This window comes from Paroedura picta, chromosome 11, assembly GCF_049243985.1.
Source record: "Paroedura picta isolate Pp20150507F chromosome 11, Ppicta_v3.0, whole genome shotgun sequence".
NCBI classification, from domain to species: Eukaryota; Metazoa; Chordata; class Lepidosauria; order Squamata; family Gekkonidae; genus Paroedura; species Paroedura picta.
The window spans coordinates 21,020,776-21,044,278 of record NC_135379.1 but is presented as its reverse complement, the minus strand read 5'-3'; the positions used below and the strand labels follow the sequence as shown (position 1 = coordinate 21,044,278).

Below are 23,503 nucleotides of genomic sequence, written 5' to 3'. Positions count from 1 at the left end.
GTTTTTCAATGGAGCCCATGCAAGTCAAATGGCCTTGGGGCCTCCCGTTATTTCCAGTGGGGCTTCCAGCGTCTCCCGTGGTTTCCAAAGGGCATTCTTGTCATTCCTTTTAGTGCCTCCTCAAACATTTAGGTAACAATCGTCCTCCAAAATGTCTAGCCAACCGTAGTCAATTCGCCTTCATCAAACGCCTTAGAAGGCGGAAGGAAGTTCAAGTTTGGAAACAGGGAAAGAAACTGGCGAAGGAGTCACCACACCGCTATTGACTTTGACATGGAGCATCCCCGGCTGGGATCCGTTCAGCAAGACTGCCTCGCCTTCTCCTGACCCCGCAGCGGAGCCCCCGCCAGCCTCTCCCCGAACGCCCTGCGAGCCCCGCCCCCTCGGCACTCCTCGTGGAGACTCCCATTGGGCAAGGCCCTGCTATAAGGACGGCGGCTGGCCGGGGCAGAGCCGCAAACTCCTCTTGGCGGGCCATGGCGCCGCTCTCTCGCTCCCGGCACGACGCCCTCCTGCCAGGCGGGGCCCTCCTGCTGCTCCTGCTGCTGCTGCTGCTGCTGCTGCTGCTTGTGGGGCACGTCTGTCCCTTCGGGGCAAAAGGTAATCGCGTTCGGCGGGGCCTTTGCAGGGCCCTCCGGGGCGGCTCCCGGAGATGGAGGGTGCTTCAGAGATGGAGGGTGCGCTTCCTCAGCGCCATGCGCTTTCCGAGAAACGTGCCGCCCTTTCGTCTCCCCTCCAAGCACGAAGCGTTTGGGATACGTTTGACTTGCAGAAATCCGCCTCTCTAGACCTGGAGCAACTTCCCGCCCCCGCCCCCCCCCCCACCTACTCAGGGGATTACATGACACGTGTCAGTGTTTTTATTTCCCCACGTGGATTCCCACAATTAGAGGAGCCAGAGTATGAAATGCACAGTGCACAAAAGAACATTTGGAGTTTGGCTCCAGTTTCACCTGTTAACCAATTATCAAGTATTTATTATATCTCATAGATTAGGTCAGCCTGGAGCACATGAAGAAGCTGTCCTAATCTGAGTCATGCGATTATTTATTTATTTATTATTAGATTTTTATACCACCCTCCCGTAGGGCTCAGGGCGGTTCACATAAAACATTGCAGGGGGTCATACATAGAACAGTCTAAACAAATAACACAGTCATAAATAACATATCAACCTTATCAATCAAGTCCCCCACCTTATCTGCTGCCAGATCCTTTTAGATGGAAAGTGGACTGGGTACCAAATCTGGGACCTGCTGCATGCTAGAGGAACATACTGTGTGTTTTGCCACTATGCTTTGGTCCCTTTGCAAACTTCTAAAAATGTTAACCTACGTTTCCTAATTTTTCTATCATATTGTTACTCCCATCCTTCCTCTTACCCGTTTCATCCTCAACAACAGCACTATGAGGTAGGCCAGCAAGAAAGGGCCTAGTCTCAAAGTCACCCAGCAAATTTTTGTTTTAGTGGGATCTATTTAGAGTGTGCATCAACCCCCCAGTGGGATTGTGCTGGAGCACCTTGTCTTCCTCTTTTTCTTATAGCCAAGAGAAGGATCTGCCTGATGCCAAAAGATCCAGGACGATGTAAAGCGCTCGATCCCAGGTGGTATTATGACCGTTACACTCAGACTTGCAGGAGGTTTAATTACGGTGGATGTGGAGGGAATAAAAATAAATTCCAAGATGGTCAACAGTGTGTGAAAACGTGCATTAGGATCCAGAGTAAGTCAACTTGTTGTACAACTGTGATCCCAAGTGAATGGTGGGTTCATGTTTTCATTGCCAACTTATATTACTACCATCGTGGCCATTGCCTGCTGGTTCCCTTGGTCTATTTAACAAAGTGACTGGTTTCTGCAGAGCAATTCTACTTATCCATTTGAAACCTGTTTTTTAAAGCAGGGGTAGTCAACCTGTGGTCCTCCAGATGTCCAGGGACTACAGTTCCCATGAGCCCCTACCAGCATTTGCTCGCAGGGGCTCATGGGAATTGTAGTCCACAAACATCTGGAGGACCACAGGTTGACTACCTGGAGGACCACAGGTTTTCAAGTATGCATACTCATCATGTGCAAGATGGCCATGTGTGTCATCTCAGCCCTTCACAATATTATTCTCCTGCAACAGCTGTAGTTACTAGCTCTAAATAGCTATGCTCAAACTCTCTTTGCACCTTATAAGGACAGGTAGCCAATGGTGTGTCATGTGCCATTTCCAGGGAGCTAAAGAGCAGATAGAAATAACCCCCTGCTTTGCTGTTGTGCTCCTAGGGTCGCCCACTTACTTTACTGAGGTTGTACCCACCGACACCACAGACTAAGGCAGCTAGAGACTCTTGTTCTGCTCCCACTAGGTCAGGCTTTCTCAACCAGGGTTTTGTGAAGCCCTCGGATTTTTTGATGACCCTGGAAGGGGTTCCCAAATGGTGGGGTTAATTAATTTTTGAAGATATTTTGAAAACATTGTTAAACATTTACCGGGTGATATGATGATATGTGATCATGTTGACCCAACCTCCACCCACCAAATGGCCAATTTCAGCTTGGAAGGAGGGGCCCTGGGACGGGGAGAGGCCCTTGGTGGGGGGCACGCAAGTATGCGTCTCAACCATATTCTGCACAATTGCACCACTTCTGGGGTTTCTCAAAGAATATTTCAGTGGGTTCTCAATGGTAAAAAGCTGGCATCAGAACACTCGTACCTTAGGGAGGCAGGTGCCAGACTTCACGCAGTGGCTGCAGTGCCAGGCTGAGAACCAGGAGGCCCTGTTTTGGATCCCTGTTCTGCCATGGAAGTGAGCCGGGTGATCTTGGGCCAGTCTTGTTGTCTCTCATCCTGACTGCCTGTTCTGGATGACTCCAGTCAACTCTGGGTAGGCATGCCCATACGAAGCCTTGGGCACCCAGTTGTCTGTCCAACATAAAGTCATTTAGCTCCTGGTTGGTGGTACGACCCCATAACGTTTTAGATCTCTTATGGGTAGAGTATACAACTAATACTATTAATGAATCTCTGCACCCAAACTAATATTTTATTTAAGCATTTTTATTAAGGCGGTGGCACATTCTCAACAAATCCACAGACATCCATACCATCTGTCATTAGCGTTATGCTAATGATTATATAAGACAAACATTGTGGGAAGAAGCTCTCAATCAACTTCCCACATTTTAAGGTTTTGAACCTCATCTCTTAACAAAAACTAGCTGACCCACTTGATAAAGGGGTACATGTTGGCTAACCATTTCTCTCCAAACATCGTACAATGTTATATGTACAGAAAAAGGCTTCTTCAAAGATGTAACACTTGATAGTTCCTTCTGGTTACTGTTCATCTTAGCAAAGCCAGGTTTTTTTTAAAAAAAAAGGATTACAAGGGTCTCATGCATTGTAATATCTTCCAGCCTACAACCAATGCACCCCATCTTTGAACCATATGTTGACTTGTCTGAAATTGGGCATTCTTGCCCTTCTCAGACTTTTGTACTTGAACCTCAACAATATCAACATAGGTACTGCAGCTTCTAATCCACACAAGGCCATAGAAGATGACCTCACAGGGTTGTTCTGCGGGTTCAAATAGAATGCAATATTATAAGCCGTTATGGGTCCCCATAGTGAAGAGACAGGGGGCATCAATGTGGAAACAAATAGCCTATCATTACTGAGAACTCAACCTTCCATCTTTAAAAGACCACATACTTTTCATAACCTTGTTCTTAATGGCTAGCATGTGGTCAGTATTCTCTGTTTGGAACAGTGTAATTGCTTGTAGACGGATGACGGAAGGACTCAGGAACTCCATGGGCCACTGGTCCTGCCAGCCATACCAAAGCCTGCAGAGATGGACGTTTTGCTCAACCAGGTAACATGGCTCAAAAATTGACATGAGATTGGACTTCTGATTGATACGTAGATTCTTTTTACTTCAGAAGTTGAGAAAAAATGCCGACCACCATCTGATACTGGAATATGTAAAGGCCACTATATAAGATTTTTTTTTAACCTATTGACAATGAAGTGCGAGAAATTCATCTACGGAGGATGCAAAGGAAATGAAAATCGATTTCCCACTAAAGATTCCTGTTTGGAGTTCTGCGATCCTGATATACGTAATGCTGTTTTGTATACTAGACTCTTGGGATGGGAAGGGGCCTTCTAGGCAATCTAGTCTCATCTCATCTACTCTGCAGGAACTCTCTAGACAGACAACTTCCTATCTCTGTTTGAAGCTCACTTGAGATGGGGAGAGTCTACCTCTCCTCTTGGTCAGCAGGCCTGCATCAAGGGGGCATTTGCGCATTATTTATTTACTAGCAAGAAAGCCCATTGCAACCAGGAATGCAATGGGACACCGACAGGCACACATCTCTCTCTCTCTCCCTCTCCCTCTCCCTCTCCCTCTCCCTCTCCCTCTCCCTCTCCCTCTCCCTCTCCCTCTCCCTCTCCCTCTCCCTCTCCCTCCCTCTCTCTCTCTCTACCCCCCCTGCCCTCAGAGCAGGAGCCATAGCAGGTAATGAGGGCTTGTTTCTAGCAGGGAAGCAGACCTCGTTGGCAGTTGGGGGAGCTCTCTCTGTGTATGTCTCTCAGTCACAGCAGGCGCCATAGCAGGTAATCAGGGTTCATGTGTAGCAGGGAAGCAGGGCTCATTAATGGTTTGTCTCTGTCTCTCTCTCTCACACACGTGTTGGCTCCTGCTGGAAGGAGGGTGGGAGCTGTAGGGCCAGGACCAATCAGGGTGCAGGCAGCTTTGCTGGCCACACCCTGATTGGCCCTAATCCAACTCGGACACCCCGAACCCGTTCCAGCCTCCAGGCTGTTTCACAAATATTAAGAGGAACAATGGATAAGCTTATTTATTTATAATTAGATATCCTGCCTTTCCTGACAATGTTGTCTTGAGGCGGCTTACAGAATTTAACAATAAAACAGAGTAACCCATAAAACCCCATAGGTATTTAAAACCAACACCCCCACATCAATCTCCCAGTAAACATTCCTAATCAATCAAGATGATGGTATAACTCAGGAGTTCTCCCTCATTTGACCCAGCTGTTCCAATCTCAGAACTGCTCCCACAATACTGGCTGATATAAACTCAAGGTCCTTGGTCTTCCAAACCCAGCGCTGAGTGCTAGCATAGGGTTGGAACTCCCAGTTTTTAACTCTGGGCACTCCTTGGCCCCAACTGGCAGAAGAGCCCCATTTTACAGGCCCATTTTACCTCCTCCAAGAGCTCATTCTACCAGGTTGGGGCCAGGGCCAAAAAGTCCCATGCCCTAGTCGATGCCAGGTGAACGTCCCGGGGATCGGGACAACCAGCAGATTTATGCTTGCAGAGTGTAGAGCCCTGCAGGGGGCACAGGCAGACAAGAAGTCCCTCAGAAAGGTAGGACCCAAGCTGTGTGTAGCCTTGAAGGTCAAAACCTTGACCTGGATCTGGAAGCAGACTGGTAACCAATGCAGTTGTCTCAGCACTGGTTGGATATGGGCCCTCCAAGCTGTCCTAGTGAGGACCCTCACAGCTGCATTCTGTACCAGTTGCAATTTCCGGATCAAAGACAAAGGTAGGCCCGTGTAGAGCGAGTTACAGGTTGGATCACTGCCTCCTTAAGCCCTTCAGGGAATTCCCCTGTTGTAAGGGAGAGATTCACAGTGTCTCTCAAGAGACCTCCTAGCCACCTGTCGCCCGATTTGAGCAGCCAGGATGGACAGGGATCTAAGGCAGTGGTCCCCAACCTGCGGGCCGCGGCCCGGCGCCGGGCCGCGGCTCACTCTCCCCGCCCCCCCCCCCCGCAGTAAAAAACTTCCCAGGCCGCAAGCTTGCGGCCCGGGAAGCTTCTTATTGCGGGGAGGGCGGGGAGAGGGGTGCGGCCCGCGGGCGCGGCCCGATTTGCGGGCGCGGCCGGGCGCGGCTCGCGGGCGCGGCCCGATTCGCGGGCGCGGCCGGGCGCGGCTCGAGGGCGCGGCCCTATCCGCGGGTGCGGCCCGCGGGCGCGGCCGGGCGCGGCCCTATCTGCGGGTGCGGCCCGCGGGCGCGGCCGGGCGCGGCCCTATCTGCGGGCGCGGCCGGGCGCGGCTCGTGGGCGTGGCCCGCGCGGTCCCTGCGGGCGCGGCCCAATGCCCTGCCGGTCCCCAGCCTAATAAAGGTTGGGGACCACTGATCTAAGGAACAAGTGATCACTCTCACAGAATTATGTTGCCCCTCTGAATTTCCTGCTTTTTTTTTTGTTAAGTGTCTCACTCATTTCATTGGGTAGATAGAAGAGGAAATGTGTGTGCAGTTTTTGTCTAGATTGTCAGGGGAGGAATGGGAGCTGTAAGAAGATCTGAAGTTGAGTCACTAAACCAATTTTTGACCAAGTTCACTCTTCTCACTTTTCTGTCCGGGACCAGAAGTAGACTAGCCATTGTCGCCACCTGGAAAGACACTGATAGTCCAATGGCCTTGGGGAACCACAGCTTCTGAACCCCCCTGCTCAGGCCATCTTGGTGGTGTGTGAGGACAGCAGATACGCCAAGCCTAGCCAGTGCATGGCATGGCCAAATCCCAACATCTCTGCTCAGCTGGCAAAAGGCCAGACAAACAAGCAAGGTGACCACCATCACTAACATTACCAGAGAGAGCCTTGCTTATGGTACCCTGCTTGGCCATGGCATCTGTGCCAGGATGCCGCCACTGCTCAAAGGGAGGCGCAAATAGCCTGGGAGAGGTTGAGGAGGCTGGAGCTGGCTACTTGTGGGTCCAGGGACTCTCGTCCCAGCCAGCCTGGCTTCACATAACCTTCCCTGACAGTGGAGGCAGGGGTGGCACCCTCATCTGTGCAGGTGGAGTTGGAGGGGGGCGAGACTTTCTGGCAAGGAGATGGCAGCACACGCGCATACCCTGTGGGCCATGGCCAGGCTCAACATGCTAGGCAACTAGTTCTGGTCTCTGCCTATCAACCCTGAGGCGTATGATGCCCTTTCAAAGAGGAGCTGGCCAAGTGCATGCCCTGGGATTTGTCAGTTGTTCTTTTACTGCGGATGAGTGCATAGCAATCAAATTTCACAGGCAACATGGCTTCTCTCCTCACTCACTTTGCCTCTCTTACACTCTCCACGCTCCACTGAGGTTGCACTAATGCAGAAGTCTCTGAAATCATAATCTAGGAATGGCTGGAAACAATTGCTTTGAAGCACATCTTGCTCAGAAATGGAGCTCATAATTAGCAGCTTGTGCCAAAATGTTTTATGTAAACAGGGGAAGTCATAGGTGAATGCCAGGGTGCCTTCTCAAGGTCATGGGTCCTTCCCTTGCAGTCTGCCGCACCGTTTCTCTTTTCTCCTTCCCTTTCATTGTACATCAGATGGTTAAAATTCAGGATTAGGATTTGGCTGCCCCTGATTAAGATCCCCACTCAGGCAAGAAGCCACTTAGGACAGCTGGACGCTCAGCCCAACTTTCCTCACAGAGGAATTGTTGGAAGGATAGGAAGGCAGGAGGAAAGATATGCTTTGCCACTTCGGATCCCCACTAGGTAGAAAAGTAGACATTGTCTGAATAAGGGACATAAATAGCTGCTCCCTGCAGATTGTTTAGTCTGATACCTTCACACATTTTGCAATCAGGGATACTGAGGCAGCACACACCAAGCTTCTGCTCCAAGAGCCCCTCTCAGGTATACCTCAGCTTGAGTTCTGTCAGATTTGCGAGTTGGGTTATTGGGGGAGGATTACTGAGAATTGCCTAGGTGGATAATTGATGGGGATTCCTCTGTTGATTCCTTCTCTTTGGGATTTCAAGAGTTCAAACTGTGCAATCACCCCCTTTCTTCAATTTGTAGGTCGTGCTGCAGAGATGCTTGAGCATGTTATCAATTAAACATGGTAAGTTCAAGGAAGTCTGTGATGTTTTCTTTATTGGGACATATAAACTCCAGATAGAGGGAAACACAGACTAGGAAAGCAAATTTAAGTATTTGGGGGGAGGAAGGGGTTTCATTTCCATGATGCTAAGGAGGGCCTTTAACATGAAGCATATTTAGCCCTCTGGAGTAGGAGTTCTAATAGAAAGGAAAAGCCTCTGGGAAGAATTTTCAGTAAAATCCAAAAACAGAAATAATATTCTGTATTAGGATTACCCCAAATGATGCAAAACAATGTGTGAGTTTTTGGTCTCATCCATTTTGGTTGGTTCTACTATAGGGCATAATACCGTTTCTCTTCTGGGGCTTTTCTTTGGTGACCCACAGCAAAATGATGGTATTTGCATGCACTACCTTAAATCAGTCCTGGACGCTCTTTCTTTAAGTCTGCCCTTTATTTAGCCCAATCCTACACCTATTTATTTGGAAGAAAGGGTACTGAGGTTAGTGGAAGTACACATAGGCCTGTAGCCTCTTTGGTGGAGGAATGGTCAGCAACTGGGGCTGGTAGCACCGGAGATATTTGTGAAGTGGATAATCTTCACAAATGGATTAAATTATTGCAGCAATGCCAGTAACTGCCCCATCGGTAGAAAAGAAACTTCCCTTTCTACAGGCTCTCTTAGCAAAATACTTTCTGTTTCCACCGGATCCTGTATCGGTGAATCTGTTATCTATTTAAACCGAACATACTCCATCTTTGGCACTGTTGCAAATTGGGAGCTGAGTTTTCAAAAACAGAAGTTGAAGAGCACAGATGGTGTCAAGTTATTAAATGAATGTTGTAGTGATACTGAAACATTACAAACAGACTCTCAAGTGTGTATTCCCTTGATCTACTCTGCCTGTGTAAAGTGGCCATATCAGGGAAACAAAAATCCAGCTGCCCCTTTCAGATTAGCCATCTTTATCTTTTCTTCCGAAATGTGATAGGACATGAATATTTCACGTCAACATTCACAACCGCAGTCACAGGGAGAGGCGTCACTTTTATCTCTCTGCTGACCGAAATGCTGCAAGGAGTTGTGACTAAGGGAGCCGCCCTCAGCAGGTCCACTTGGAAGGAAGCCTCTTCTTACTCAGTGGGACTAAAATCACACCAGTTCTGATTGGGTTCCTTTTTTTTTTTATTAATAGGAAAAGACAAATATTGACATAAGGATGAGAAGTGTACAGCAAACAATCACTGCATGGCGCATTAAATCACATATCTGAACTCTTGACATGCTCTGTTTTAACCAACTGGGAGACAATTACCATAATTCTCTTGACATGCGTAGATATTATACAACCGTCCTTTCCATGCACCATCATTTTTTTAACGTAATAACCCGGAGTCATTGTGGTCCAGCAAGAGAAATCTGTGTGTTGCGCAGGAGGGAAGAGGGGACTGATACAGGATCTTGCCCCTCATTTCCTTAACCCAGGAGAAGATGGAGTGCAGCTTAGCCTAGCCAAAGGATGCATCCTGTAAGGCAGGGGTAGTCAACCTATGGTCCTCCAGATGTTCATGGGCTACAATTCGTATGAGCCCCTGCCAGCGTTTGCTGGCAGGGGCTTATGGGAATTGTAGTCCATGAACATCTGGAGGACCTCAGGTTGCCTACCCTTGCTGTAAGGTTCTGACATCTGATGAGTCAGCTCTCTGGATTCAGAACCAGCTAAGGATAAAGCTGGTTCTTATTGTTCACCTGTTTTATTTAAATGTGTTTTTCTATTGTTTGGCCCTTTTGAGGACAAAAGTGTGGAATAAATATTTGAAGTAATCATGATCTTTCTTTCTGGACCTATCAGAAAACTTTGACACCCAAACCCTCTGCTAGCAACAACAAACAGCTTTATGACTTGCTAGTTATTTTTCAATCTCTTTGGTTCTAAGGTATGCTAAAAAATACATAGGATGCTTGGCACTTGGCTGGAATTCTACCTGTTAACAGTCAAGTATGTGTGTCTCATTTAAGGTCAGCCTGGAGCAGAGGAAGAAGCTGCCTTCTACTGCATAGTATTGAGAACTGCGAAGTGCAAATAATTACCTCACCCACTCAATTCCCAGTGTCTCAGTTTGTCCATTGGTCAAACACTAACCAGCAAAAATTGTTTTCCTCCAACATCCAAAGAAGTAGAAGTAGCTGCTTAAGGATTCCTTCAGGAAGTGAAATGTGGGGTATAAAAATCAACTTTCTCTTCTTCTCTGAGTAGATTATGCATCTGGTCTAACACCACATCTCTTTTATGTTCAAATCATGTTCTAATTTCATCTCACATATTTTCATCTGTCAAAGTGTCTTGTTTTCTCAGCTGTATTGAATAAACTCCCTTCCCAGGATCCTTGGATAAATAAAGTTTTTGCCAAACAGAAATTTGGGTTGCCAATTAGATTGGATCGGGATAAACTACACACCCAAAAGTGTGACGGACCACATTCATGCACAAAAGTATATAAGTAATGAGGGGCCCTTTAATAATAAACCCCCCTACAAGTTACTAAATGCCCTTTGTAAGGTTAAGGCTGTGAGCTCTGACACAGTTTAAGGCCTCAGCATGTCTGGACCTGACCCACCTTTGAGGAGAACAAACATTTTAGTTACAATCGTCCTCCAAAAAGTCTAACCGATCATGCGGAATTCACCTGCATCAGACACCTCGGAAAGAGGAAGGAAAATGAAGTTTGGAAGCACAAATAGAAACTGCCCCTGCTTTTGCTTTGACTTCGGCATGGGGCATCCCCGGCCGGGATCAGCCCAGAAAGGCTGACGCTGCAGCGAGGCTGCTTCGCCTTCCCCTGACCCCGCAGCGGAGCCCATCCTAGTCTCCCCCCCCCCCCCGCGTGTCTCCCCTCCCCTTGAAACTCCTCATGCCATTGGGGTAGTCCCTGAAGCGGCGACCTCGTGGGCCTGCCTTCCTTGCCCCGGCTTCGGGCCCTATAAGGACGGCGGCTGGCCGGAGCAGAGCCGCAAACTCCCCTGCCGCCCAGATCGCCTTGGGAATCGATGGCGCCGCGCTCTCGCTCCCGGCACGACGGCTTCCTGCCAGGCGGGGCCCTCCTCCTCCTGGTCCTCCTCTTGCTGCTTGTGGATCACGTCTGTCCCCTCAAGGCGAAAGGTAAACGCGTTTGGCGGGGGCTCTGCAGGGCCCTCCGGAGCGGCTCCCGCGTCGCTCTCTCCATCGCTTCAGGGACGGAGGGTGCGCTTCCTCAGCGCTATGCTCCTTCCAAGAGATCTGCCGCCCTTTCCTCTCTCCTCCAAGCACGAAACGTTTGCGATACGTTTGACTCGCAGAAGTCCAGCCCTCTAGATCTGCGGCCAGGAGGTTCGCCCCTCCCCCCAAACAAACAACCCCCAAAACTATTCAGAGGACTATATGGCAGGTGTTAGTGCCCCCCCCTCACATAAATTCCCATATTTAAAGCAGGCTGAATATGAAATACACAGTCCACAAAAGAATATCGATATAGGATGCTTGGAGCTTGGATCTCCTTCAGCCTGTTAACAAATAGTCAAGTATGTCTCAGTGTGTCTCATTTAAGGTCAGCCTGGAGCACACAAAGAAGCTGCCCCATTCTGAGTCAGACGATTCTTGAAATTAGCATTTTCTACTTTTCAGGTCTCAGACACAAGACACAAACTTCTAGAAATGTATCCTATTAGTGCCTTGTCCTTCTATCATATGCTTGCCTATTACATCCTCAATAGCAGCTCTCTCCCTCTCCATCTACCCATCTATCCATCCATTGGATTTACATTCCTTCTCTCATTGGCTTTATCTCAAGGTCACCCAGCAAATTTCATGGCAGTTTGGGATTTGAGTCATGCCTCCCTAGTCCTAGTCACATCCTGTAACCACTATATCTGGTTGCCTCTTGAGGGGCAACTGGAAGATGATGGAAGACTGTACAAAATGGCCATCAGACAATTACCTCTTGCTTTTGGGTTAACTTTCCATAATACTCTGCTGCCAAGTCTGCTTTTGTTGAAGAAGGATCTATTGACAATGTGTACAACAGACAAGGAAGAGATCTGCCTGCTGCAAAAGTAGGAGATAGTTGAGGATTCCTAGGTGGTTTTACGACCCATACAATCAAGTATGCAAGCCGTTTATTTATTTATACTGGATGTGTGCAGAATTTTTTAAAATATATATATTTATTATTTTATCTTTATAGATTATGAAGTTAGTAAATAAAGAATAACGAAATAGCATTTACACATCGTTCAAAAGTTGCCACAGTGTCGGGGTGTGTGGCTAAAGATGTCGTCCTGAGAGGGTAGCAGGGCATCTGCTCTGCTATCTCTGAAGCCTGACAGGGGTCAATTGTGCAAGCAATTGGCAGAAAAGAGGAGGGGTACGCAAACCCCACCTCACCTTTCTACCCAGGAAGTTCTTGGGGCGGTCTCCAATCCTTTAGGGAGTATATCTCCCTGGATTATAGGCTGTCAGCGTTCCAGGTCCAGAGGACGACTGCCATTTTCTACCTCGGACTTTCCTTTCTTTCTTTAATCTTAAAGTATCTGCTTCAACCCTACATGATGATTTACCACAAATGAACGCTTTGAACTGAGGGGAGGACATCGGCTGAGTTCCAAAACATCATTTACTGCAAGTATCTCTCGTTTTTTTTTCTTCGTCTTTCTTCCTGCATCAAAGCCCTTTGTTTCCCCCCTCCTCTTACTCTGCTCTGCCTGAAGCCACCTCGTTAAGAGGCAGGCTAATTCTCCTAACTAAGCAGAAGAAGGACTCAAATCAACTCGAACTAATTGGCAAAAGCTCTTATTGTAATTGTTTTGGTTTTCGAAGATAAGAAGATAAGAGCTGTGAATGGGAAAATCTCATGAGAACTCTGTGCCAGTACGAGAATCTCTGCCTTAACTGACTGTGCCGGAACATTAGAGGATAAAACAGAGGACATCTACTGGCCACTTGTAAAATTGTTTGAGGCCGGTTTTTTTTAAAGTCAAAATCATGTCTATGTTAAAAAGATTGGCTCATCTAATAGAGATACAAACCCAAGATTACAAAGTATTCTTAGATGGATTGATCAAAAATATCTCCAAGGAGATCCAAGATGGCAAGGAAGAAGTCTTCAATAGGAATGATGGATTAATAACAGTGACTGATGACAGCTTTAAACAAGGTGGAAAACCAACAGCAGAAGAGAAATCTGAAATTCATATCTTCAAGGAGATCCAAGAAGCCAAGGAAGACGTCTTTAACAGGAATAATGGATCAATAACAGTGGCTGATGACAGCTCTAAACAAGGTGGAAAACCAACAGTAGAAGAGAAATCTGAAATTCTGGAGACGGAAAATGGGATGCCGGAGTTCTGCAGCCCAGATAAGGACACCCTTTTTAAAAAGACATACAGCCATCTCAAAGCAACAGTGTACAAAAATCAATCAAAAGAAATATGGATCTGCAGTGAAAGTAACCGATTTAAAGGATCTCTCTGGGGAAAAAATTGTATTGATACTGGAGTCCAGGAGGTGCAACGGCCTCAAGATTTATCGATGCATACTCTGCGGGAAAGAGTACAACTGCACTTTCTACGCCAAAGGCCAATGGGACAGAATATAATTTTACGGGAACGACAAGATGTAGCAAGCCTCGAGATGAGACCTCCTTAAGAAGACCGAAAGCTCATATTGTTTTATGTTTAATGTTATACTGTATTCTATATTTCTATTTTTATGAAAAAGGGGAAGCAGTGTCTCTTTCTCTCTTGTTTTTTTTGTCTCTTTTCTTTTGTAGGCATATAGGTAATATAATCATTAGTGCTGAAAATGTAAAATGGGGTTCTCCCCTCTCATTTTTTCTTTCTTCTATTAGTGTATTGTCCTAGGACTAAAGCCTACACTGACTTGTAGAAAATGTTTAATGTTAAGCTTTCAACTTCAATCTGAAAATATATCTGTTAGGATGGTTCTTAGAATGGGTCAAGCATAAATTGTTTTGTAGATGTATCAGAACCAAGGATAAGGAGAAGCTATAGAAGACTGAAAGCTTATATTGTTTTATGTTTAATGCTAAGCATTTAATCTAAACCTGAAAATCTTATTATTCTCTGTATTAACAACATATATTGTATTCTACATTGCTATTTTTATGAAAAAGGGGAAGCAGTGCCTTTTTTCTCTCTTGTTTCTTTTTCTTAGTAGGCATATAGGTAATATAATCGTTAGCGTTAGAAATATAAAATGGGGCTTTCCCCCCTTATTATTTTTTTTTTATTGGTGTATTGTTATAGGGCCAAAGCCCATATTGATCTGTAGAAAATGCAAAGCTCTCAACTTATACCTGTCAGGATGGCTCTTAGAATGGGTCAAGTATAAATGGTTTGTAGATGTATCTGTATTAAGGATAAGGAGAAATTATGAAATCCTTTTGTAATTTTTTTTCTTTGTACATCTTTAAGGCAAAGCCCTACTTTCCTCTCCCTTCATCAGGGTATTGATACAGGGCCAAAACTCATACTGTGCTATAAGAAATGTTTAATGTTAAGCATCTAACTCAAACCTAGAAATATCTGCTAGGATAGCTCTTAGACTGTATCAAGCAGTTAATGTGAGGTCTACGATCTCTCAAGTAAGTTGACTAATAATAACTTTTCTTTTGTATATCTAAACAGGCCTTTTTTTTTTTTAATGTAGTGGAAATGTGGACGGCTCTTAGACTCATGGCTCTTAGAGTTTTGGGCAAAAGTTTATATTACTGTGGAGTCAATGTGGGGTCGTATATTCTCAAATGATGATTATATTTCTATCTTTATGAAAATAAAAAAATCATTATATAAAAAAAAAAAAGTTGCCACAGTGTCTTCGAAGTTCTTCGCCTCATCTTTCATTAACTATAGCTGTTCGTTTGGCCATAATGGCCAGTTCTCTAATTTTTTCACACCATAAATTCATCTGCAGCTCTTTTGGTTGTTTCCATGAGGAAGCAATGCTAAGTTTTGTTGCTGTTGTCGCATAAAAGCAAAATTCAGTGTTAACCTTAGGTAACTGTTGGAAAAACACTCAATAAAATGTCCTTTGGTTCACATGCAAATTTACATTTCCAGATTGTTTGTAGTTTGGCATAGAGTTTTGTCCAAAATTTCTTAACCAGTTTATTTTATTTATTTATTGTATTTATATACCACCCTCCTGAAGGCTCAGGGCAGTTTACATGAAACAAGAAAATGATCCAGGTGACATCATTTATAGCGGGGGTAGTCAACCTGTGGTCCTCCAGATGCTCATGGACTACAATTCCCATGAGCCCCTGCAAGTGTTTTCTGGCAGGGGCTCATGGGAATTGTAGTCCATGAACATCTGGAGAACCACAGGTTGACTACCACTGATTTATAGAACAACAAGGTGAATAACATCAATAACATTAACATAATAACAGCAATAACATTAAGAAATGGTGGAACTACAAGCAGCCTCAGCTCAGCTCTTACTGAGACCCAGTGGGTTGGGCAGATTTGTAGCAGTCATAAATAAATTGTATTTATAATTATATTTATAATTCCACCACATGTGGAAAAAGGATCCTATTGTATGACATTTCCAACATTTATTATCTGTTTGATTAGACATTTAGGAGTCAAATACGACCTATAAAACATTTTGGACCAATTTTCCCTTGAGACCTGACATTTTGTTAATTTCACAGTTTTATACTACAAATATTCCCAGTTTTCCATCAGAATAGATTCCCCAAAATTCTGCATCCACTTTATCATACAATTATTTACTTGTTCTGTCTCAGTTTCATAAGCAAGTAGAAGTTTATAAATTCTACCCAAAAGATGTGTTTTATCTTGCATAATCATCTTTTCAAAATCAGTTTGTTCTTTTAGCTTCTCACTAGAGTCTCTTCGTTCTTTCATCATTGATGCCCATTGCATATAAACAAACCAACTGGTTGATTTCCCCTCTTGTTGCAGTTTTTGCCAACTTCTCATTTTCCTTTGTTCATCAACTAAGTCTTGAGTGGGAATACATTCCAATTATTCATTTCTTGATCATCTTTGAATAATTATTTTCAATGGGGAAGAGCTGGGGCTTATTTTTTCTCTATATTTTAACCAAATCTTCATAAAGCTGTTTTTCCGGATTTGCTGTCATTTATCTTTTTGATCAGGATCCTTCATGCATGGCCACAATAAATTATGTAGCCCTATAACCGAGCTCCTCTATTCAAATTTGATCGATCTTTCCCCCAGGTTTTTATATCCAATCTGTGATCCATATCAGGACTGCTGCATGGTAATAAAGTTTAATATTGGGGAATCCTAGTCCTTCTCTCCCCCCCCCCCAATCTTGCAGTGTTTTAAAGGCAATTTAAAGTATTTTTTTATTCCATATAAATTTATTAATATTGCTCTGCCATATTGATAAAGTCTTTTCACTAAGCTCTATTGGTAATGTCTGGAACAAGAAGTTCAACCGAAGCAATACATGAATCTTAATTGTCGCTATCCTCGCAGACCATGATAAATTCAGTTTGTTCCAGCAGATTAAGTCTCTCTTTATCTTTTGCCAGGTTTCTTCATAATTATTTTAATAGCTTATTTAGATCTTTATCTAGGTATTCTCTAACTTTGATTGGATTTACTTCACATCCTTTGTCTGATTGTGTTTCTTTTGCTTTTTGATCTTGTCTTGTCCATATATTATATTTTTTTTGTCTTTGTGTTGTTTATTTTATATCCAGAAAATGTGCAAACACATTCAAAAAGCTTAGAAGTCTTGGCAAAGATATTTGAGGGTCTGTGATCATCAAAACTAAATCAGCATAAATCCGTATTTTGTATAACTGTGATCCTAAGTGAATGGTGGGTTCTTGTCATGATAGGTTTTCACTGCTGACCTGTGTTACTACCATCATGGCCACAGACTGCTGCTTCCACTGTTCTATTTAACAAAGTGACTGATTTCTTCAGAGCAGTTGTACTTATCCATCTGAAACCTGTTTTTTTAAAGTATGCATACTCATCATGTGCAAGATAGCCATGTGTGTCATCTCACAATATTACTCTCCTGCAACAGCTGTAGTGACTAGCTCTAGATAGGTATTCTGTGGTCTCCTCAAACTCTCTTTGCATCTTATAAGCACAGGTAGCCCAATGCTGTGTCATGTGCCAGTTCCAGGGAGCTAAAGAGCAGATAGCCCCTGCTTTGTTGTGCTCCTAGGGTTGCCCACTTTCTTTACTGAAGTTGTATCCAGAGACACCACAGAATCAGGCAGGTAGAGACTCTTGTTCTCCCCCTACATCAGGCTTTCTCAACCAAGGTTTGTGAAGCCCTCAGATTTCTTGGTGGGGTTGATTAATTTTTGAATATGTATATTTTTAAACTGTTAAACGTTTACTGGGCGATATGACCATATATGGTCATGTTGTCCCAACCCACCCACTGTTCATCTTAACAAAGCCAGTTTTTTTAAAAAAAGGATTGCAAGCATCTCATGCATAGTAATATCTTTTGGCCCACAACCAATGCACCCTATCATCGAACCTTATGTTGACTTGTCTGAAATTGGGCATTCTTGCCCTTCTCAGACTTTTGTACCTGAACCATAACAATATCAAGAGCCAGTTTGGTGTAGTGCTTAGGAGTGCAGACTTCTAATCTGGCATGCCAGGTTCGATTCTGCGCTCCCCCACATGCAGCCAGCTGGGTGACCTTGGGCTCGCCATGGCACTGATAAAACTTCTCTGACCGAGCAGTGATATCAGGGCTCTCTCAGCCTCACCTACCTCACAGGGTGTCTGTTGTGGGGAGAAGAATGGGAGGGCGGCTGTAAGCCACTTTGAGCCTCCTTCGGGTAGAGAAAAGCAGCATATAAGAACCAACTCTTCTTCTTCTGCTGCAGCTTCTAATCCACACAAGGCCATAGAAGATGACCTCACAGGGTTGTTCTGCAGGTTCAAATAGAATGCAGTATTATGAGCCATTAAGGGACCCCATTGCAAAAAAAAAGTTGGGCATCAAGGTGGAAACAAATAGCCTGTAATAACTGAGAACAGAACTTTCCATCTTTAAAAGACCATCAACTTTTCATAACCTTATTGCTAAGGCTTAGCATGTGGCCAGTGTTCCATGCTTGGAACATGCCACAGTGTAACTGTTTTTAGATGAATGATGGAAGGACTGAGGAACTCCATGGACCACTGGTCCTGCCAGCCATACCAAAGCCTGCAGAGATGGACGTTTTGCTCAACCAGGTAGCATGGCTCATAAATTAACCATAGATTGGACTTTCGATTGATATGTAGATTCTTGGTACTCTACAATTTCAAAAAAAATGCCCACCAAGATCTGATACCAGAAGATGTAAATGTCACTATACAAGTTTGGGGGCGTTTTTAAAATGTAATTTTGAATCAAGTGTGAGAAATTCATCTAGAGGATGTGAAGGAAATGAATATTGATTTCCCACTAAAGATTCCTTTATGGAGTACTTCGATCCTGATAGACATAATGCTATTTTCTATACTAAGCTCTGGGGATGGGAAGGGGCCTTCTAGGCAATTTAGTCTTATCTCCACCTCTCATGAAATCTCAAGACAAACCTATCTCTGAAGTCCACCAGGGACTTGGTCATAAGGCCTGCATCAACAGGAGGTATATGTAGGCAGTGTTCTCACAAAATTATGTTGGCCAACTGAACCCCCCTGCTGAGGGCACCTATCTTCACTATCATTACCAGACAGAAGGTGCCATGCCTATGGTACCTAGCTTGGCCATGGCATCTGTGACAAGATGCCGTTGCTGCTCAAAGGGAGATGTAAATAGCCTGGGAGAGGCTGAACGGTGGTGATGGGGGAGATGGCTGCTTCTGGATCCAAGGACGCCTGTCCCAGACAGCCTCCCCACACAGAACCTTCCCTGGCAGTGGAGGCAGATGCGGTACCCTCAGATGCGGGGAGTTGGGGGGGGAGGGGAAGACTTGCTTCCAAGGAGGAGGCAGTACACATGCTCACACCATTGTCCATGGCCATGCTCAACATGCTAGACTGCCACTTCTTTTTTCTGCCTATCAGTCCTGAGATGTGTCCTGCTTTTTGAAAGGGAAGCTGTCCAAGTCCATTCCCTGGGACTTGCCTGTTGTTTTCTACTGAGGATGAGCGCATAGCAATAAAATTTCACAGGCAATATCCCTTCTCTCCCCATTGACTTTGCTTCTCTTCCCCCCTCCATTCTCCACTGATGTTGCACTAATGGAGAAGTCTCCGAAATCATAAACCGGGAATGGCTGGAAGAAATGCTCTGAAGCACATCTTGGTGAGAAAGCGAGCTCATAATTAGCAACTGGTGCCAAAAGGTTTATGGAAACAGGGAGTCCTGGGGGAGGGGGGAGGCACAGGTGAATGCCAGGGTACCTTCTCAAGGTCATGGGTCCTTCCCTTGCAGTCTGTTGACACTTTCTCTTCTCTCCTTCCCTTTCATTGTACATTAAATGGTTAGAATTTGGGATTGGGGTTCAGCTGCCCCAGATTAAGATCCCTACTCAGGTAAGAAGCCACTTAGGCCAGCTGGACTCTCAGCCCAACTTTCCTCACAGGGTGGTGGCTGGAAGATAAGGAAGGTGGGAGGGAAGGATATGTTTAGCCATTTTGGATCCCCATTAGGTAGAAAAGCAGGCAATCGGTTTCTGAATAAGGGACATAAATAGCTGCTCCCTGTTTCCTCAGTCTGATACCTTCAAACATTTTACAATCACAGAAACTGAGGCAGCTCTCTGGAGTCACTCTTAGGTATGCGTCAGCTTGAGTTCTGTCTGATTTGAGGTTCTGGGAATAGGATGGCATCATAACCTACTTCCTAGGGGGCAACTGATGGGGATTCCTCTGCTTATTCCTTCTCTTTGGGATTTTAAGAGCTCAAACTGTGCAATGACCCCTTTTTTTAATTTGTAGGTCATGCCACAGAAATGCTTTTTCCCTATGGGCATCTTATGGAAGAAACATGGTGAGTCCAGGGAAGTCTATGATGTTTTATTTATTGGGACAGATAAACTTCAGATAAAGGATGAGTAATACAAGATAGGAAAGCATATTGAAGTATTTAGGGGGAGGAAGAGGTTTCATTTCACTGATGGCAAACAGGGCCTTTAGCATGATGCGTGTTTAGCCCTCCTTCTCTCTTTCTTTCTCATTTCTTTCTTCAGACCAAAAAGGTGCAAGGAGTTATGACTAAGGGAGCAGTCCTAAGCAGGTCCACTTGGAAGGAAGTCTCATGTTACTCAGTGGGAATAAAATTATACCAATTGTGATTTGTTTCTTTTTTTAATTAAAAGGAAAAGACAAGCATAGGATGAGAAGTCTACAGCAAACAATCAATGCAGGCTGCATTAAATCACATTTCTGAACTTTTTACATAATCTGTATAATTCTCTTGTCATATGTAGATATTATAGAACTGTTCTTTCCATGAAAAATCATTTTTTTAATGTAATAAGCCAGGGTCATTGTTGTCCAGCAAGAGAAATCTGCGTTGTGCACATGTGGGATCGGGGGACTGACACAGAACCTTGCACCTAATCGCCTTGAGCCAGGAGAAGATGGAGTGCAGCACAGCCTAGGTACAGGATATGTCCTGCAAGGTTCTGACATTTGTGCATAAAGCTGACCAGCCTTATGGAAGTTCATCTCTGAGAAATGAGGTCTATGTGTATGTGAACCCAGTGGAATTAATAGGCATGAATGCTCTGAAGCAGAAGTTGTCATGTGAATTTATGGCACAAAGCACTGTGCCACAACAGAAATCCACTCAGTGAGTTACTGGGTCAAGCCATTTTCTACAACCAGCATATGAAAGTATGACCACTTTTTTGAAGTGTTTGGTTTAGCTAAAAGGCTTGATGCAATCTGAATTACAGATGGCTTGTTCATCTTGTCAAGGGAAGAAGAAAATTCTTCACACTGTGACAAGTGGAATGAAGGAATCATTTGAGTGATGACATCACCTCTGGTGTCCCAGAAGTGACATTTTGATGTTAACCTGATGCTAATCAGGCAGTCCTTCATCATCCCCTATTGGTTACCAGTGCAGGGCCAGCAACACATTAGAAAAGCACAAGGATAAAGATGGGAAAGAACATTGCTGCCAGATACAGTCCTTGGTGTAGATTAAAGACTTGATGCAATCTGAATTATGGAGGGCATGTTCATCATCTTGACAAGGGTGGGAGAAAATTATTAGCACTGTGTTGTGACAAGTGGAATTAGAGAATCACTTCTGGTGTGATGACATCACCTCTGATGTACACAGGGAGTGGCATTGTGATGTTAACCTGATGCTAATCAGGCAGTCCTTCTTCATCCCCCACTGGGTACCAGTGCAGGGCTGGCAACACATTAGAAAAGCACAAGGAGAAAGATGGGAAAGAACGTTGCTGCCAGATCAGAGTGTTAGTTTTCTTTTCCTGTTGCCCAAAATAAATTTTGACCATGGTTAAAGGTGTGATCATGTTGGTACAAACCAAGGGGCAAAACCCAACTCTTGGCTTTTAGCTCACAGTTTTTCCCCTCTGGCATCAGATGAGTTGGCTCTCTGGGTCCTGGACCAGCCAAAGATTAAGGTGGTTATTTTTGTTCACCTCTTTCACTTAAAGGTATTTTTTTCCTGTTAGGGCCCTCTGGGGACAAAAGTGGGGGATAAATATTTGAGAAGGTAATAAAGAAATATCAGAAAACTGGGGGCCCCAGAACGTCTCTGCTAGCAACAACAACAAAAACCTCTAGGACTCCCTTGTTATTTTTCAGTCTTTTCCTTTATAAAGCTGATTAAAGAATATGTAGTAATCACAAAATTGGAATATCTGAAATTTTTCATATGCAGTCGAAGTAGAAATTGAGTACTGTTGATTCTTCATCTTCCCAAAAGACTGTTATAATTATTAGCCTGTTCCTAATAAAGCTGATTTTGATGCTCTCATGGTCTTTGTACTTTCCTGATTTCTAATGACTGGAGCTTTCTTTCAGCTTTCCTCAACTTAGTAAATGCAGAAGGTATCCCCTAGATCAGGGGTAGTCAACCTGTGGTCCTCCAGATGTCCATGAACTACAATTCCCATGAGACCCTGCCACCAGGTGCTCATGGGAATTGTAGTCTTTGGACATCTGGAGGACCACAGGTTGATTACCCCTGCCCTAGATGAATTAGAAGCTTTACCATATATATAGCATTTCCTCAAAAGTTCCATCTGCTCTGGCTTTCTGATTCTTAAGGAGAGATGACTTTATGTATGTATAGGCCGTGTGTCTTCAGCCAGTCATCTCGGGGCAGCATGCATGATTATTAACACCAAAACCATGAGATACATACATACAGTTAAAATACTAAAAAACTAGCAGTTTGATATCATAAACCGAATATTTATCTGCTAATCCCCCATGGGAGAGGGAGATGTAGGAGGACAACTGCAAGCCATTAGGGGAGGCCCATGTAGTATTCCAAGCATACTAATATCAACCAAATGCCTAGTGGAAGAGCTCCATCTTGCAGGCCTTCTAGAACAATGTTAGCTCCTTCAGGGCCCTGTTGTTCTCTGGGAGTTCATGTCATCAGACTCATGGTAGTTACAGTCCATGGACACCTGGAGAGCCACAGTTTGGCCACCCCTGAGATTCTAAAGCTATGACAGGTTCTGATGTATATACAGAGCAAACAGCAACCTGCTCTGTTTAGGTCAGGGTATGATTTGGGAATCCCACATGGGCCTACTTCTCTTTAACCCAGATTAGGCTGAAAGAAACATCTGGACCAAGATAATCTAGGAACCTTCATGACTAATAAGTATGAGAAGAACACGGAAGTACCAAAGAGTCTTTCCCCGTTGAGGTCCTTGTTCCTAATGAGACATGAGGATATATTTCTCTGAGACCTGGGTGTAAACTGCACGGAGCTTTTATTCCAACCCCAGATCGATTCAGTCCCTGCCCTCTACACAGAATTCAATTTCAGTTTGGATTTGGGTGATTTAAATTTTCCTTCTGCAGCAAGAAGGATTGATCTGGAGTGACCCTACCTTTATTGTGCCATATCTGAGACTGCTTTTAATCCTGAATATATTCAGAAAATCGCATTGTTTTGAATCTGGGCTCTCCTCTGTGGTAGAGGACCTGTGATTGGCTACAGGTGGTCATGTGACAAGCCTGCCTCAAACAAGAAGCCCCTAATTTCTCTCAACTTCTGTCGGCCTTGGATTTTTTTTTCTGCCTTCTTCGTCCCCCCCCTTCAAGAAAAGAAAGGATTTTTCCTCCCTCCTCTGACTTCTTGTATCCTTTCTCCCCCTTCAAGAAAACAAAGAGAGTCTCCATTTGCCTCCCCCCCTCTTCTGAGCCTCCCTAACCACATGCAGAAGACTTTCCTGTTTCAATGGGGAGGGGGGGGAGAGGAAGACCCGAGTTCAAAGTGATCTGAATTCAACAGGATTGACAATGGCCCATTATGCACAGCCGCTGAAACGGCGATTTTGGGTCACATGGAAAACGCGGAGGGGGAAGACGCGACGCACACCTGTTATGCACGGGGCGGGGCGCAGCGGCGGCAAAACCCAGAGTAACCGATTATGCACGCGGCGATCCGGGCACCGCTTCTGG

General features: G+C 44.7%; 1 protein-coding gene across 4 annotated transcripts; it reads left to right on the top strand.

The window, feature by feature from the left end:
• Window positions 1-406: 406 nt before the first annotated feature.
• Window positions 407-21,692, top strand: LOC143820487 (boophilin-H2-like). 4 transcript variants are annotated; one of them, XR_013225365.1, is made up of 6 exons: window positions 407-600; window positions 1,546-1,725; window positions 3,936-4,115; window positions 7,830-7,872; window positions 19,817-19,868; window positions 20,197-21,692. XR_013225365.1 is itself a non-coding variant. In XM_077303392.1 (5 exons), exons 1-4 carry the CDS (start codon window positions 477-479, stop codon window positions 7,865-7,867), a joined length of 522 nt encoding a protein of 173 aa, XP_077159507.1. In that variant the 5' UTR covers window positions 407-476; the 3' UTR covers window positions 7,868-7,872; window positions 12,073-14,755. The 4 variants fall into 4 exon arrangements, 3 of the variants coding, with proteins under 3 accessions (XP_077159507.1, XP_077159506.1, XP_077159508.1); XM_077303392.1 differs by lacking the exons at window positions 19,817-19,868; window positions 20,197-21,692 and adding an exon at window positions 12,073-14,755; XM_077303391.1 differs by lacking the exons at window positions 19,817-19,868; window positions 20,197-21,692 and adding an exon at window positions 9,872-10,571.
• Window positions 21,693-23,503: the final 1,811 nt, after the last annotated feature.

Excerpts from the sequence above, each read along its gene's own strand:
- LOC143820487 (XM_077303392.1), top strand. The coding sequence starts at position 477 with ATGGCGCCGCTCTCTCGCTCCCGGCACGACGCCCTCCTGCCAGGCGGG. Across the intron at positions 601-1,545 it reads CTGTCCCTTCGGGGCAAAAG|CCAAGAGAAGGATCTGCCTG; the intron begins GTAATCGCGTTC and ends TTTTTCTTATAG. Across the intron at positions 1,726-3,935 it reads AACGTGCATTAGGATCCAGA|AAGTTGAGAAAAAATGCCGA; the intron begins GTAAGTCAACTT and ends TTTTTACTTCAG.